The sequence below is a fragment of the Aptenodytes forsteri genome, unplaced genomic scaffold (assembly GCF_000699145.1).
Source record: "Aptenodytes forsteri isolate BGI_AS27 unplaced genomic scaffold, ASM69914v1 Scaffold54, whole genome shotgun sequence".
Lineage (NCBI taxonomy): Eukaryota > Metazoa > Chordata > Aves > Sphenisciformes > Spheniscidae > Aptenodytes > Aptenodytes forsteri.
This window is the reverse complement of record NW_008796044.1, coordinates 11,749,053-11,762,103: the sequence shown is the minus strand read 5'-3', so window position 1 is coordinate 11,762,103 and position 13,051 is coordinate 11,749,053. Positions and strand designations below refer to the sequence as shown.

The following is a 13,051-nucleotide window of genomic DNA, read 5'->3' as shown; positions in this document are numbered from 1 at the left end:
GCAGAAAGGGAGGTTGGGGGGGAGGGGGGGGGCTTTTTTTCGCCTGTAACTGCTTTTCATATGTTTTTGATAAATTTGAAATCGCAGTCAGTTGTTAACAGCTCAGCACAGCCCCAGGCGTCTGGAGCCGCCTTTTGCACAGCCCGCCTGTCCCCGCTCAGGCTGCTCCATCCCATAGGAGGCAACGTGGAGGAGACAGGGAGGACATTAGTACTACCTAATTTTGGGGGACTATGCAAACCCAGGCAGCCAGAGCCCCTGGATTTCTCTCCAGACTCTTCCATGGTCTTGAGCAAAACGTGCCTGTACTCTCCCAGATCCCGGCTCCCTGCCTATTGCCTTTCCTCGGCTGTTTCCTTCTCAGGAGGGACAGGTAGGACTGGGTAGGCAGTGTGACTGGATGAATAAATAGCATTTCTCTTTGGAGCCCACAAACACCTTTATTTGGCTAAAAGTGGCCCAGGCCCCCTCCAGCACGTGCTGCCTTTTGCATCCCCATCTCCTCGGCATGCCCAGGGCACGCACTGCCGCTCCAGCACGGAAAGTTTAATCTTCATCTTCCTTCTCATCGTTCTTGTCACTGCCATGGTCCTGGGGCAGGAACAAAAAGAAAAGGGACACCATATGAGGGGAGTGCTGGGTGTTTTGTTTCCCATCCCCTGGTACCCGTAGGTATTCAATAGCACCCACAACCAGCACCCACACAGGGGTTTGCAGGTTCAAATCCCTTGGGCCAGCCAGGTCCCAGCACAGAGCTGTTGATGTGGTTACCCCCTCCGAGTCACAGTCAGAGCTGCTGCTGCTCCTCCTGTCCTCTTCCCCATCCCCCTGCAGGGGTGAAGAGAGAAGGACAAGCATCACCGGGGACCCTGACACCCCGTTTGCTGTTCAACCTAGAGCCTCGAGTCAGAAAGATGTCTGGTCTTGTGGGTATCTCGAGCAGGCTTTGCAGCGCTAGTGCTGCTGTGGACCCATGTGTGCCCATGGCCTTGCAGAGATCTCCAGAACCAAGAGCAAGGATTTGGTGATGTGTGCAGCGCAGACAGCATCGCTGTCCACAGCAGCATCTCATCTGAGTTGAAATAGGAGGAAAAGGAGGGAGAACCAACTAGGAATATTGCGAGCAAAGAAAGAGCTGTCTGTCAATGGAAAAGCCACATACACAGTGTGATTTCATAGAATCATAGAATCATTAAGGTTGGAAAAGACCTCTAAGATCATCGAGTCCAACCGTCAACCCAACACCACCATGCCCACTAAACCACATCCCTAAGTACCGCATCTACACGTCTTTTAAATACTTCCAGGGATGGGGACTCAACCACCTCCCTGGGCAGCCTGTTCCAATGTTTAACCACTCTTTCAGTAAAGAAATTTTTCCTCATGTCCTCATTTCTAGGCTGTCCACAGCCTAGCTCCATCTGTCAGAGGTATGGGGTTGCCATGGGTCAGACACAGCTTCCCTTCCCTTCACAGCCAGGTTGTAAATCATTTGGGGCTGGTGCTTTCTAACACCCTACAAACCCTGGCTGCCACCCGTGCCTGCCTGTGCCAAGCATTCTTCTCCACAGGGCTCAGTGGTAACCTGGGAGCTCTGCATCGTTCACGTCCCTGCCGCACCGTGCTCAGCTGCAGAGGTGGCCATACTCTGTAGTTGCCTGCCTCCCCCTGGGACACCGATCCTCCTTGCCAGAGCTGGCCCCATCCTGCCGCATGCTGGGCAGCGGGTGCTCAGGGTACTGGGTGCCCCACAGACACTGCACAGCCAGTGGCACAGTTGGTCCAGGGGGTCACCAGCATGGTCCCTGGCATCAGATGGTTTGGGAAGTGCTGGGCTCACCCTGAGCAGCACGCTGGGGACTTTGGGGCTGGAAACCCCCTGGCAAACGGTTCAGCAGCTGATCTGCAGAAAACTCCATCATTCCCCTACCTTTTCCTCTTCCTCCGTCTTCTTCCTCTTCTTCTTGTCCTCCTCTTTTTCTTCCTCGGTCTTTTCCTTCTCCTCTTCTTCCTTTACTTCTTCCTTGTCCTTTTCCTTCTCCTCTCTCTCCTTATCTTCCCGTCCAAACCCTACAACAGGGCACAGAGGAAGGTTCTTTGCCAGCGTGCAGCATCCAGCACACACAAACCCAGCAGGTCCCCCTGGGTTCACACCAAACACTCACATTTCAGAATTGTCGACATTTCACCGCAGCCAGAGGGGTCTGGGGCACGAGACCGTCACACCTATGGCACAGAGAGGACATGAAGGAACAACTGGAGGGTGGAGTAAGGTGAGCTTTTCAGGGATGAAAACACCTCCCTGGACCCCACCATTCAGTTTTCTCGTCTACAGAGAAGAGGCCCTGTACACTTCCCCCCAAAACAGCAGGGAAAGGGGTAAAGCAGTCTGTGGCCTCCAGAAAAAAAAAGGATTAGACCTTGTGCCCATCCGGGCAGCACCCACTGCCCCCCACCTGGGGAAGCAGAAAGGCGAGAGTGACGGAGCCAGAGAGAGAAATCTCAGGGCAAATGTGCAGGGACATGCCTTAACCCCCCCGTGAGCAGGTGCAAATTACAGAAATATTTAAAATTAAATGAGGATGAATCAATAGAGAGCAGGCGCTGGGGCTCCCAGGAAGCCCCGGCACAAATGAGACCTCCCCCAGGTACAGGGCCATGGCAGGGAGGGAGACGGAGACGGAGACAGCGGCGAGCAGAAGAGAAGCCGAGAGCAACAGCAAGAAAACTCCGAGCATTGATTAGGTGCCTGAAAGGTGACAGATGAAAAGAAAGAGAGCTTGCTTTAAAAATAGCAGGACCAAACAAAGTCCATGAAATAGCCCAGGCAGGTCAAACCCTCCCTCTCATACACAAACGGCAAAACGGGGCAGAGGGAAGGCAGCAGGGGCAAGGGACCGGGTCTCTTCTGCTCGCGGGGAAGAGCAGGTCGTTCCCCTGCCGCAGCAGGTAATTTGGAAACAGTTTCTCTTCCAGCCACTGACGGAGGGACGCAGGATATGAATGCTTTCTTTTAATGTTTTTTTTAGCCACAAAATGACATCATCTGGTTGGTATTTGGGCTTTTAAAAGAGCCGGTCGCAGCCTCTGAGCCAGTAACATTGATTTGTATTTTCTAGATAGGTTTTAAAACCCCTGGGATGCTGCAGGGCAGCGGGAAGCAGTGGGGTTTGGGGCGGCATCGGGGGAGAGGCAGGTTGGACGGGGAGGGCAGGAGTGAGGGAAGTGGCTGATAAAAGGCGTAATCAGTGCAAAGTTAAAATCTAATTAATAATGAACGGTAATCTAATTCATCTCTGTAATTAAGAAGTGCATCTACTAATTGAAAATATAGTTACATTTTAATCTAAAATCATTAAAAATAATCAAACATTAAGAAAAGAAAAGGCAGCCCCTGGGAAGGTGCAGAATCAAACATTAAGAAAAGAAAAGGCAGCCCTTGGGAAGGTGCAGGTGTAGCTGATGCCCTGACCCCAGGTCCTATGCACCAAAGCTGCTCCGCAGCTCCTGCGGCATGTGCCCAGCCCCAGATCTGCAGGGGATGTCCCTGCCTTGTGCCTTCACTGCCGGGGGGTGAGCAGATAGGAAAGGCACAAGGTACACAGAGGTACACAGAGATAGACCTCAAGCTTTGCACTAAGAGATGGGCAACCAGACCAAAGCCCAGCAGCCAGGGCTGGGAAGGGGTAGTGCTTCCCCAGCGCATGCTAAGAAATGCCACTGGGGGGGTTACAACTCTCTAATTCCCCACCGCACCGGTAATCCTGTCCCTGGCAACCAACCTAGCCAATTTCCAAGAGATGGAGTGGGCTCCCCCACCCCGAGACTCTGCTGTGCTCCTGTCTGGGGGATGCCACCCATCGCCCTGTGCAGCCCCTGCCTTAGGTGGTGGCTCAGATGATGCCCCCCCCCTCCATCACAGACCAGTAGATCCAGTTCTGCCTGTTCCTTCGGAGCCTCAGCCACCCGGCATTTCGGGCAGGCAGGTCTCCTTGCCCCAGATGAGCTGGTTCCCTAAAGCCCAGGCAGTCAAACCAGCAAAACCCCGCCACCAGCTCTATGGTCCTCACTGACAATTTGCAATTGTTCTCCACAGCCGAGCAAAGCATGAGGTGCACATGGATCAGATCTCTGGCTAATGAAGCAAACCTGCGTATTCATACCCCACCAGGTGCAATAGCTCAGATGGCCTTACCCCCCCAGGCACTATGGGCTTACATGTCACAGTATTTGTGCCTGCTCCCATCTCACCCAGAGGACTGAAGTGCTTCCCACGAGGCTCAGGCATGATGCCCGATTCCCATCCCCAAGACCACACGGAATGCGAGCCATCCCAGGGATGCTCCTTCTACACCCTCTGCTTCACCCTGCCCTCCCCTTCTGCTTCTCCAGCTCGTAAAATTGATAGGCGACTCTGTAAATCCCCTCGATGACATGAGGGAGACAGGAAAGCACCTTACCTGGAGCTGAAAAAGGCAAGCGGTCTCCTCAACACCTGGCTGGCAGCTACCAGGGATCTGGGTATTTGAGTGTTGCGGTCTCCTCCCCAGTCCCACTTTCAGAGCAGAAAAACTGGCTCTGCCACCCGCCACAGGCAGCACATGACACCGGGAACATGACCAGTCCCATTTGTACCTGCAAGAGGCTCACAGACATTGCCTCCAGTGTGGGCAGGAGCAGAAAGACCTCCTGACCCTTTGCAAGCAAGCCAGGGCAGCTCTGGAGGCTGCAGACACCCACAGGGACCAGCCCCAGGACCAGTGGGGGCACCGGGAACTCAATCTGGGAATGTGCTATGGCCAGGACCCTGTCTGAAGCAGAGAAGAGGGGATTTGGGGGTGTCCTTAAAACCACAGTGGGAGGAACCTCCAGCAGGTCCTTGCTCCCCTCTTGGTGCGAGGTGTCAGGCTGCTCCAGGAGGTCCAGACAAGGCCAGACCAGGCAGAGCTCAGCACTGCCAGCTCCCTCTGATGCTTGTCCTTGCTGCTGGCTTTCACTCCAACATATCATTAAGCAAATACCTGTCAGCAGAGAGCAGTTACCAGCAGGTCTAAACACTTGCATAACGTGCTTCCCCTCTAACGCAATGCCCTCATTTCTAATAGCACCAATATGGGATAATAACAGGTAACAACAATGTCAAGAAGGGCTTGTGTACCTGAAAGCTAATTTGTTTTCTTCACCTAATAAAAGGTATTACCTCTCCTGCAAGATTTGCCCCATTTAAAGCCTTCAACTCTACAACAAAGTTGTTCCCACAGTCATTTTACTTTAATTTACAGTAATTGCAGCGTGTATGGAGCCCCCTCCCACCGAGTGAGACTAACCCTGGGTAACTCCTACACAGCTGCTTGCTCCCTGCGTAAGTCACTCTCCCAAAAACCTGGCCATGTCTGCCCCAGCCCCAAATGCAGAGCAAGAGTTCGCTCGGCAGGTTTAGATCAGAAATAAGGGATGGGTTTTAACAGCAAGGGTGGATAAACCCTGGAGCAGCTCAACAAAGCTGGTAGCAGAGTCCCTGTTGCTGCCAATTTTGCAATCAATAGCGGTGGTGCTTTCTAGCAGAGATGCTTCAGCTCATGCACGAATCATTCAGGGAACTCCCGGTGACCAGCACTCAGTCTTGGGGTAAATGATGGCAGCAATCTCACCTGTCCCAGCGCGATGCAGCCGCCAGGTCGATGCAGCCAGGGAACTCAGGGTACAGTGCAGGAGCTCGGTGGAGACGTGCTCAGGGAGCACAGTGCGGGACCCTGGAACAGATCCAGGGAGGCTGTTTGGTGTCGGGACCGGCTGGCATCCAACCCCACTCCTCTGAGCAGCTCCTGCCACCTTACGAGGATCCTCCCCCACAAACACCACGTTCGATCTTATTTCTAACTGGGGACGTCATTGCTCGCTCCCTGCCAGCCCCAGCCGGGCTCTCAGTACTCTGATATGAGGGACCTAAACCTGCAGCATCCTCCAGTTAGAGCAGCTCAGGGGACAGCCCTGCCACCGCTCCCTGGACACGGGGACACAAAGCGTCATCCCAGCTAACCAGCTCTCAGGGACTGCCCCGGCCATCGGGCCAGGCTGCAGTCAGCAGCATCTTACAGCACAGGGGTGGCTGCCACCACCCAGCAGGACAGCGGAGGGTGGCAGCCACAGCTACTTCCAGGTCCCAGCCCGCAAACTGCATGGGCTCTGCTCTCACCCTGCAGCGGGCACAGAGCTGCCCCTGAAGGAAGGAAAGCAACCTGCCAGCCAGCACCCGAAACACCAGCGCATGGCCACCTCTGCGCTGCTATCAACGTGCAGAGTTGCGAGGGACTAGCAACACTCCCAGAAAACATTAATTAGCACAGTACTGGGCACTTATGTCCTTCATTTCTGTGCTAAGGAGCCTTTGGCTACAGAAGACCAATCTCTCTGCTTAAATCACATCATCGTAGACCACTGTTTATTTAGGACCCAGCATGCACACCGGGGAAAGAAATGCCAGAGCTCTCTTCCCCTTCCTGCCTCGGAGTCAGGCCGTTTAATTTGTGCTGCGGGTGACCTGGGACAGCTGTCCCCTTGCTCGGGGCCACCAGTGGCAACCAGTAGCTGCTGCTTCTTCCAAACGAGGACAACTGCTCATCCCGCCTGTGTCAGAGGTTTTGCTGCTACTGAACGTGCGCGTTTTAATAATGAAAAATGAGTCCCTGGGAAGCTGGCTGGGCAAGGGCTAGGAGCAAGCCCCAAAGCCCATCAGGGGCTTACGTTTTAAGCCTTTCCACAGCAGCTGCCAGGAAGCAGCTTTTACAGCTGCGAGTAACAGAAACTCTCCCAAGGAAAGAAAATCATTGTGGAAGCTTTTTTTTTTTTCCCCCTCCAAGTCACTGCCAGCATCTTCGCTAACTCTTATCTATTCTCAGCCACCTCTCACCTCCCCAAACACTACCAGAAGTGCTCAAATTACTGCCAGCTCTCATTAGGCTCACACGCAAGGCAAGGCAGAGCAGTAAGACCTCCAGACAGTTGGATGCTGAATTCTGATGACTCCTTTGGGTAGGAAGATTTCAGCAACTGTGGAGCTGTTCTTGTTGGCTATCTATTGCAGCCCCTGCACTGGCACACAGGTGAAGCTGGTGCACAGCTGATTATTGGCTGCTATAAAAAAAATCCAGGTGGGCATATGACTGAAAGAATTACCATCTGCATTTAAAAAAAAAATCACCTCATTTCCTTTAATTATTAAACTACTCTACACTAAAGCACTGCAGGTCAGTAGAATTTATCTGCAAGAAAAGCAGCTGCTGCTTCATAAAACCCCGTTATCTTTATTTCTTCTCTTCTGACATTTCTGTAAATTTTGGCTTTGCGGCAGGAGCAAAGCTGCCATTTTGCACTGATGCAGGAATTGGGAGCTCGGCTGTGGGAGCTCTCACTCCCCAGCCAGGGTTCAGAGCCCTCTTTCCTATGAGACAGTACCCTGCCATGAGAAATGCCCCAGCTCCCAGCCCTGCCCCACAAACCAGTCAGGGCTGAGAAGAAAAAAGACGCAGTTCTTTCCCCTCATTTCATTCGTGCCCATTGCTATCTTGATAGCTCTTAACTGAAATGGTTGTCAAAACAAATCCTTTCTTTAATAATGCTATCAACATAAAAAAGGAAAAAAAAAATAGTTTATTGTAGTGCAGATTTTTTAGCCCAGACACACTCCTTTCAAGTCTAGTATTCTTTACAATGCAAAAAAAGGCTCTCTCTTTAGAGATCTGACCAGTCTAACCAGGACTGGTTAGCCTTTTTCCATATATATAAAAATCAGAGGAACATTAGCCAAAAGGTATTCTAGTAATAAAGACAATTCTCTACTGCACAAATAGGGCAGAGGAATGTTAAGCCTTCAGTACAGCAGAAATGTGCTAGACCTGCTAAAACCCAGAGGATTTTCAAAATGGGATTTGAGCATCATTGTTACCAATGAGCAAGTAGAGAGGCAGGTGTGACACTCAGTCACCTCTGGTTAGCTATTCTGGACTTCTTGAAGTTCCATTTTCGCTGTGCATTTCTGCTCTTGTGATTCCAACAGAGGCTGCTCCCTCCCCATGGGCAGGCTCAAAAGATAGAAATTGCAAAAAGGAACAAAGCAGGGAACTTTCACAGCACAAAGAAACAGATACCATATGTGGAGCAGCTTCTGAGACAAATTAGGACTCCCGCTAACAGAACCAAATTGCTTTCTCTCCCCCCACTTTAATATACCTTCCAAGAAGGAGCATTGCATTGTAGTGTTTTTACACAGAAACAGGAGAAAAGCAGTATCTGAGTTTGTGAACAGTCTGTGGCTGACATGTCAAGCTGCACTGAAAAAGGGGAGTCCTCCTGCTAAATTCTCTCATTAAATTGCCCAAACACGAACAAATTCCTTTTAGCCAGTTCTCATTTATTGCTATAAAGAAAAGTACCCACATTCTTAGGGCCAGATCAACATTTTCCCAGCTTGTGCTGAAGCAAGCACTCTGCAAGAGAATGAGAAACAGCACCCTAGTGAGAGTCCCCGTCCCACATCCCTGAGTCATTAACAGACATCTTCAGGAAGCCGGGGCTTCTCTTCAGCAACAATGGCTCGATAAGGAATCCTCTCCGCTCTATTCTTTCCAGCCTAGAAGTTGCAGGGTTCATAATAATAAATATTTGCCTTTTCTTGCACCTCCTATCCAATATTCACTTCAACACCAACGCAGAGCTATCAGGAACCTAATTATGTCTCTCTGACTTAAAAATCACACCATGATTTTAGCTAACTCTAACTATCCAGCTGCTAATCTTTTCTCCAGCATTGTCTTCACAGTCCAGAGAGCTTCTCCAAAGAGCTTGTTAACACATACAGCAGAGGGATTTCCGTGAAAAGATACAGACAGTCCATGAAAACAGAGAAGCAATCTGCACTTTAAGTCTGTCACGTTGTCCACCAGCCTGGACTACGCTAATCACATCTCACAATGTGCTGTAAGAGCTGTCATTGCCAGACTGCATTTAATCACCGTTCTTGCAGTAGCAGCGATCAGAGTTAATCTTTTTCCCTTTAATAACAGTCGTTACATCATTCTCCAGCATGGAAACTACAAAGTGGGAAGGTCGAAAAGTTCTTAATTAGAAGGATTTTTATTGCTGTGATAGTTCCGTTCTAGCCTCAATAAGAGAGATCTGCAGCACAGGCAGCAAGAGCTGGAAGGCATCTTGGATATATGAAGCACTGTTTGAAGCCTGTGAAAACAAAAATCAAAATACACACATTAATAATTATGCTACCAATCAGCTTTACTAACCACATACTCACTTCAAACAGCATTGATTAATGCACATAAACAGAAGCCTAGTGCTTGTTGGATTTTTAAGGCTTCATTCTAGAAATCAATTTAATATTGAGTTTTTGAGGGGCTTTATGCCACTAGGCAAAAAAGCAACTGGCTTAAAAACTGCCAAACAAGATCAGGTGCAATCCAAATGCAGGATACTGTTTTCAATTACAGATGAGAAGAATTTACTTCAAAGTGAAGCATAAGCATGCTGTGGCAGGAAGGAAGAACACACCAATAGGAAACACCCATTTCCTACCACACCTCAGAAGTTTACAAGCATTGAGAACCAATTTAACAGCTAGGAAGCGTTGGGACTCTTGCACGCTAATTTCAGAGCTTGTCTAAAGTTTGACCATGGACACTTAAATTCTAGAAATCCAGACTGCTGAATTTAATATGTGTCTTCTGACCCATCATAACTGTCAGCTGAGACCACATCAGGCTCACTCTTCACTAAGTAACTCATCTCTTGTGCAAATCTACAGACATTTAATAAAACTTTTAAGTTATTAGAAAGGTAAGCAGAATCTTAGACCATGGGTTAGAGAACTTGGCATGCATAAGGATACTAAGTGGAAAAAAACCCGCATATCTATTTTTTAAGTATTAGCTTAAAGTTTTAACTTTAGCATAACTGACCTCCAAAAACACTCCCGTGATTAAGGGATTAAGCACATCTGCTTTCTCTTTGACCTGCAGAGATCAGACATATATTATCCTGATTGAAAATTTGATCACATTTCTTCAAGCAAGATAAAGCTAAATCCGCAGTAAGTTTAAAATCACCATTGCTCCCTTGACTGTAGGAAAGCCAAGTCACAAGCTGCAGAGGACCTGCCCTGTAGCATGCAAATAAGAACAAAGTAACCCACATGTGCCCAACACAAGTCATGTATGAATACACACATTACATCTTCAAATGAACTGTGGACAACTGGAGAATTTAGAGATAATATTAATCTCCAGTAACACCCGAGTGTTTTGGAAAATCCACTACAGGATCACAAACCTTATTTTCTTCTGTCTCCTGAGTACTGTCAGCACCAATTCCCACCCCCACTCTGTGCCAGGCTGAAGGCAGCAGGAGGCATTCAAAAGCTCAGCATACATTCAGCTGCCACAGTTTGGGGAACGCTGACCTAGAAATCAGCTCACAGGGCAGGAAACTGCATATATAAATGTGTAAACACGAAAAGCACTTCGCGGTGAAGATCCCAGGGCTGTAATCAACTAACCACATCTCATTCCTAAGAACTATGGTGTAACTCTTACCCCTGCAGTCGTTAAGCACGTAGTAAACTCCTTAGAGAAAGCTGACAGTTCTTTACACAAAGCAATCGTCATTCTGTGGAAGAAGAGTGGGAAAACCACGTAGTAAATACAGTCTACAAGAATAACTTTCTTTTAGCATCAAGAATAACTTTCTTTTAGCATTCCTCTAAAACACAAATACCTTGTTTCCATGCATATAAAGCTAAATTAAACCAAAGATGATATAGAGCACATAAACAGTGTATGAAGATCCAGGAGTTCCCCAAATAAATTAGGGAGAGGAAAGATGGCAAAATAAATAATTAAAGCTGAAGATCTGAAACAGCATTCAGAGGACAGACACATCCATTCAAGAAGGAACAGTACTAACTTGCCTTTTTTACTGACAAGTGTCATTTTCTGAATTAGAAAATACTGCATATTTCATACACTTGCCAAATGCCTCCTGACATAAAAGAAAATTCTCATGTCATCATTATTGGTAAGACCAGTCTACTAATTAGTGCAGTAATTTTACAATATCACATACCTAACATACTAAATGATTGACAAAGTGGTAATTAAGAATCACTTTTATACAATTGCTTTGTCATATTTTAAATGTCTATCTACTAACTAGCACAAGCTTAGGACAAGCATTCTTGGCTATATAAAAGTTTTCAAGTAGTGTTTCCTCTTTCTTATCAAGAAACGCCTTTAAGCTGGAAAAAGAGACAGCTGAATTCTGCTGGAAGGTAGTGATGCCACCCATTGCAACTTTGAACACATACGCAGAATTCAAGAGCCCTGCATGCCATGGATTTGCGAAGAATTATTAGACCGTTTAATCAGTATGTAAGTAATTATATGCTACGCATTTACTAAAAGATGAACTTACTGTGAAAGGGACTTGGCTCTGTCTGTGGCTGTCACCTCTTGTTTCTGACCATGTAGAAACAAAGCTGCAGTTTTGTGAAACATTTCAATGGAGCATGCTGTCAGTTCAGCCAGACTTCTTATGGCAAATGCATGAATATCCTGCAAGAGTTAAAAAGATTTCCCATACCATACAAGAACTAGCAGCTTTTATTATTTAAAACAAGTGAATGACACAACATACTATCACTACACTGCCCTTTCAGACCTCAGAATCTGCACAGAAATAGAAACCCATAAACTCTGGGAATCATAACTGTAACGTAGCAGCCAGATAAACACTCTGCGGTCAGATATTCTCTTCCTTCCTTACTCAGTTACCTCTACTGATTTTTTAGCATCATGGTCACCATCTCTGGATTCTACTTCTTGGTTTTCTTCATCCTCTTCTTCTTCTTTAGGAAGACTACTGTTGAATCGTGTTATCCATTCATGAGCAGATGTCCTCACCTGTATGAAAATGTGCCATAGTATTTAATGATTGGAATGAAGCCCTCCCGCACACCACAAAACATGGAGTATTAGATCTCTCTAGAGGAAGGAAACAGCTACGACTTCTGAGCTAGTGAGAAGAACGAGGACAAATGATCCTAGTGCCTTCAGAACTTTGTAGAGGGTTGGCTGCACTGATGTAGTTGAGGGCAGTCATTTCTCTAGCACTGGGTGCTGGAGTTTACCAGCAAGATCATGACTAACAGAGGTGCTTTAAAAACATGTCTGCAGAATGCTGCTGCCACTTGGTGGATCTGAAGGGTAGTGAAATGAAGGCAAGAAAGGCAATTCTACTTCATACCAACCTCTGAACGTAGTAAAACCAGCTGCTTTGTACCAAGAGCAGGGCTTCAATTCATGACTGTAGGTTGATTTCATCGCAGTGGCTGAAGGCTTACTGCTCCCGGTTACCTTTGCCACCACTTATTACTGCCCAGTGACAGGGCAAAGACACGCTGGTGTCTACCGATTCAGAGCCAAAGACGTTACAGAACACGATTTTGCCCCATAAAGTCAAAGGAAAAGGCCCATCTCTTTTGCTTACTATTGTCAAAGGATCTAAAACACGGCTTGTTTTTATGCATTTGATATTTTCACAAGCAAAGCAGGACCGAGCAGCAGTTCCTGTGAGGAATCTCTCCAGCTTTTAGAAGATGGGAAATAACTCACCAGGATCAGTTTGTCCGGCTTTGAGGAGATACGCAGTTCTGAAAACAATTCTGTTACTTCCTTTGTGAACTCCTCATCTCCTAAAGGACAGGAAAGGTTAAAGAATCCACACAAAGGACAGATACAGGAATAAGCAGCACTTCAATGCACAGCTAGTTCTGCACAAGTCTGTCAACTGTTTCCTTTATTTCTCTTTGAATCATCATCTCAGGCAAGAACGAATCAAACCTGGTCTCTTAAATACAATTTATAAGGTAAGTTCTGAAAAGGTGGAGACACCAGTGCCACCTTCGTAATTCTGGTCTTGTAGCTAAGGTAAATATTTTTTTTTTTTTTTTTTTTTTTTTTTTTTTTTTTTTTTTTTTTTTTTTTCA

At 47.5% G+C, this 13,051-nt stretch overlaps 1 protein-coding gene and 1 long non-coding RNA gene across 2 annotated transcripts in view; both read right to left on the bottom strand.

Moving 5' to 3' along the window:
* Positions 1 to 2,039: 2,039 nt before the first annotated feature.
* On the bottom strand, positions 2,040 to 4,560 carry LOC103904363. The gene is made up of 3 exons (XR_657898.1): positions 4,461 to 4,560; positions 2,166 to 2,226; positions 2,040 to 2,070 (listed from the first exon to the last, which is right to left on the bottom strand). It is a non-coding gene; the product is annotated as an uncharacterized LOC103904363 (long non-coding RNA).
* A 4,560-nt stretch (positions 4,561 to 9,120) lies between these two features.
* The window catches only part of FAM114A2 (family with sequence similarity 114 member A2), a 10,633-nt gene continuing 6,702 nt past the window's right edge, over positions 9,121 to 13,051 (bottom strand). Inside the window, exons 9-14 of the mRNA XM_009285809.2 lie at positions 12,678 to 12,757; positions 11,838 to 11,966; positions 11,479 to 11,618; positions 10,602 to 10,674; positions 9,969 to 10,022; positions 9,121 to 9,234 (exon numbers count right to left, since the gene is read on the bottom strand). Coding sequence (XP_009284084.1) covers positions 9,133 to 9,234; positions 9,969 to 10,022; positions 10,602 to 10,674; positions 11,479 to 11,618; positions 11,838 to 11,966; positions 12,678 to 12,757 — 578 coding nt within the window. The 3' untranslated portion in view covers positions 9,121 to 9,132. The remainder of the gene's footprint in view (positions 9,235 to 9,968; positions 10,023 to 10,601; positions 10,675 to 11,478; positions 11,619 to 11,837; positions 11,967 to 12,677; positions 12,758 to 13,051) is intronic.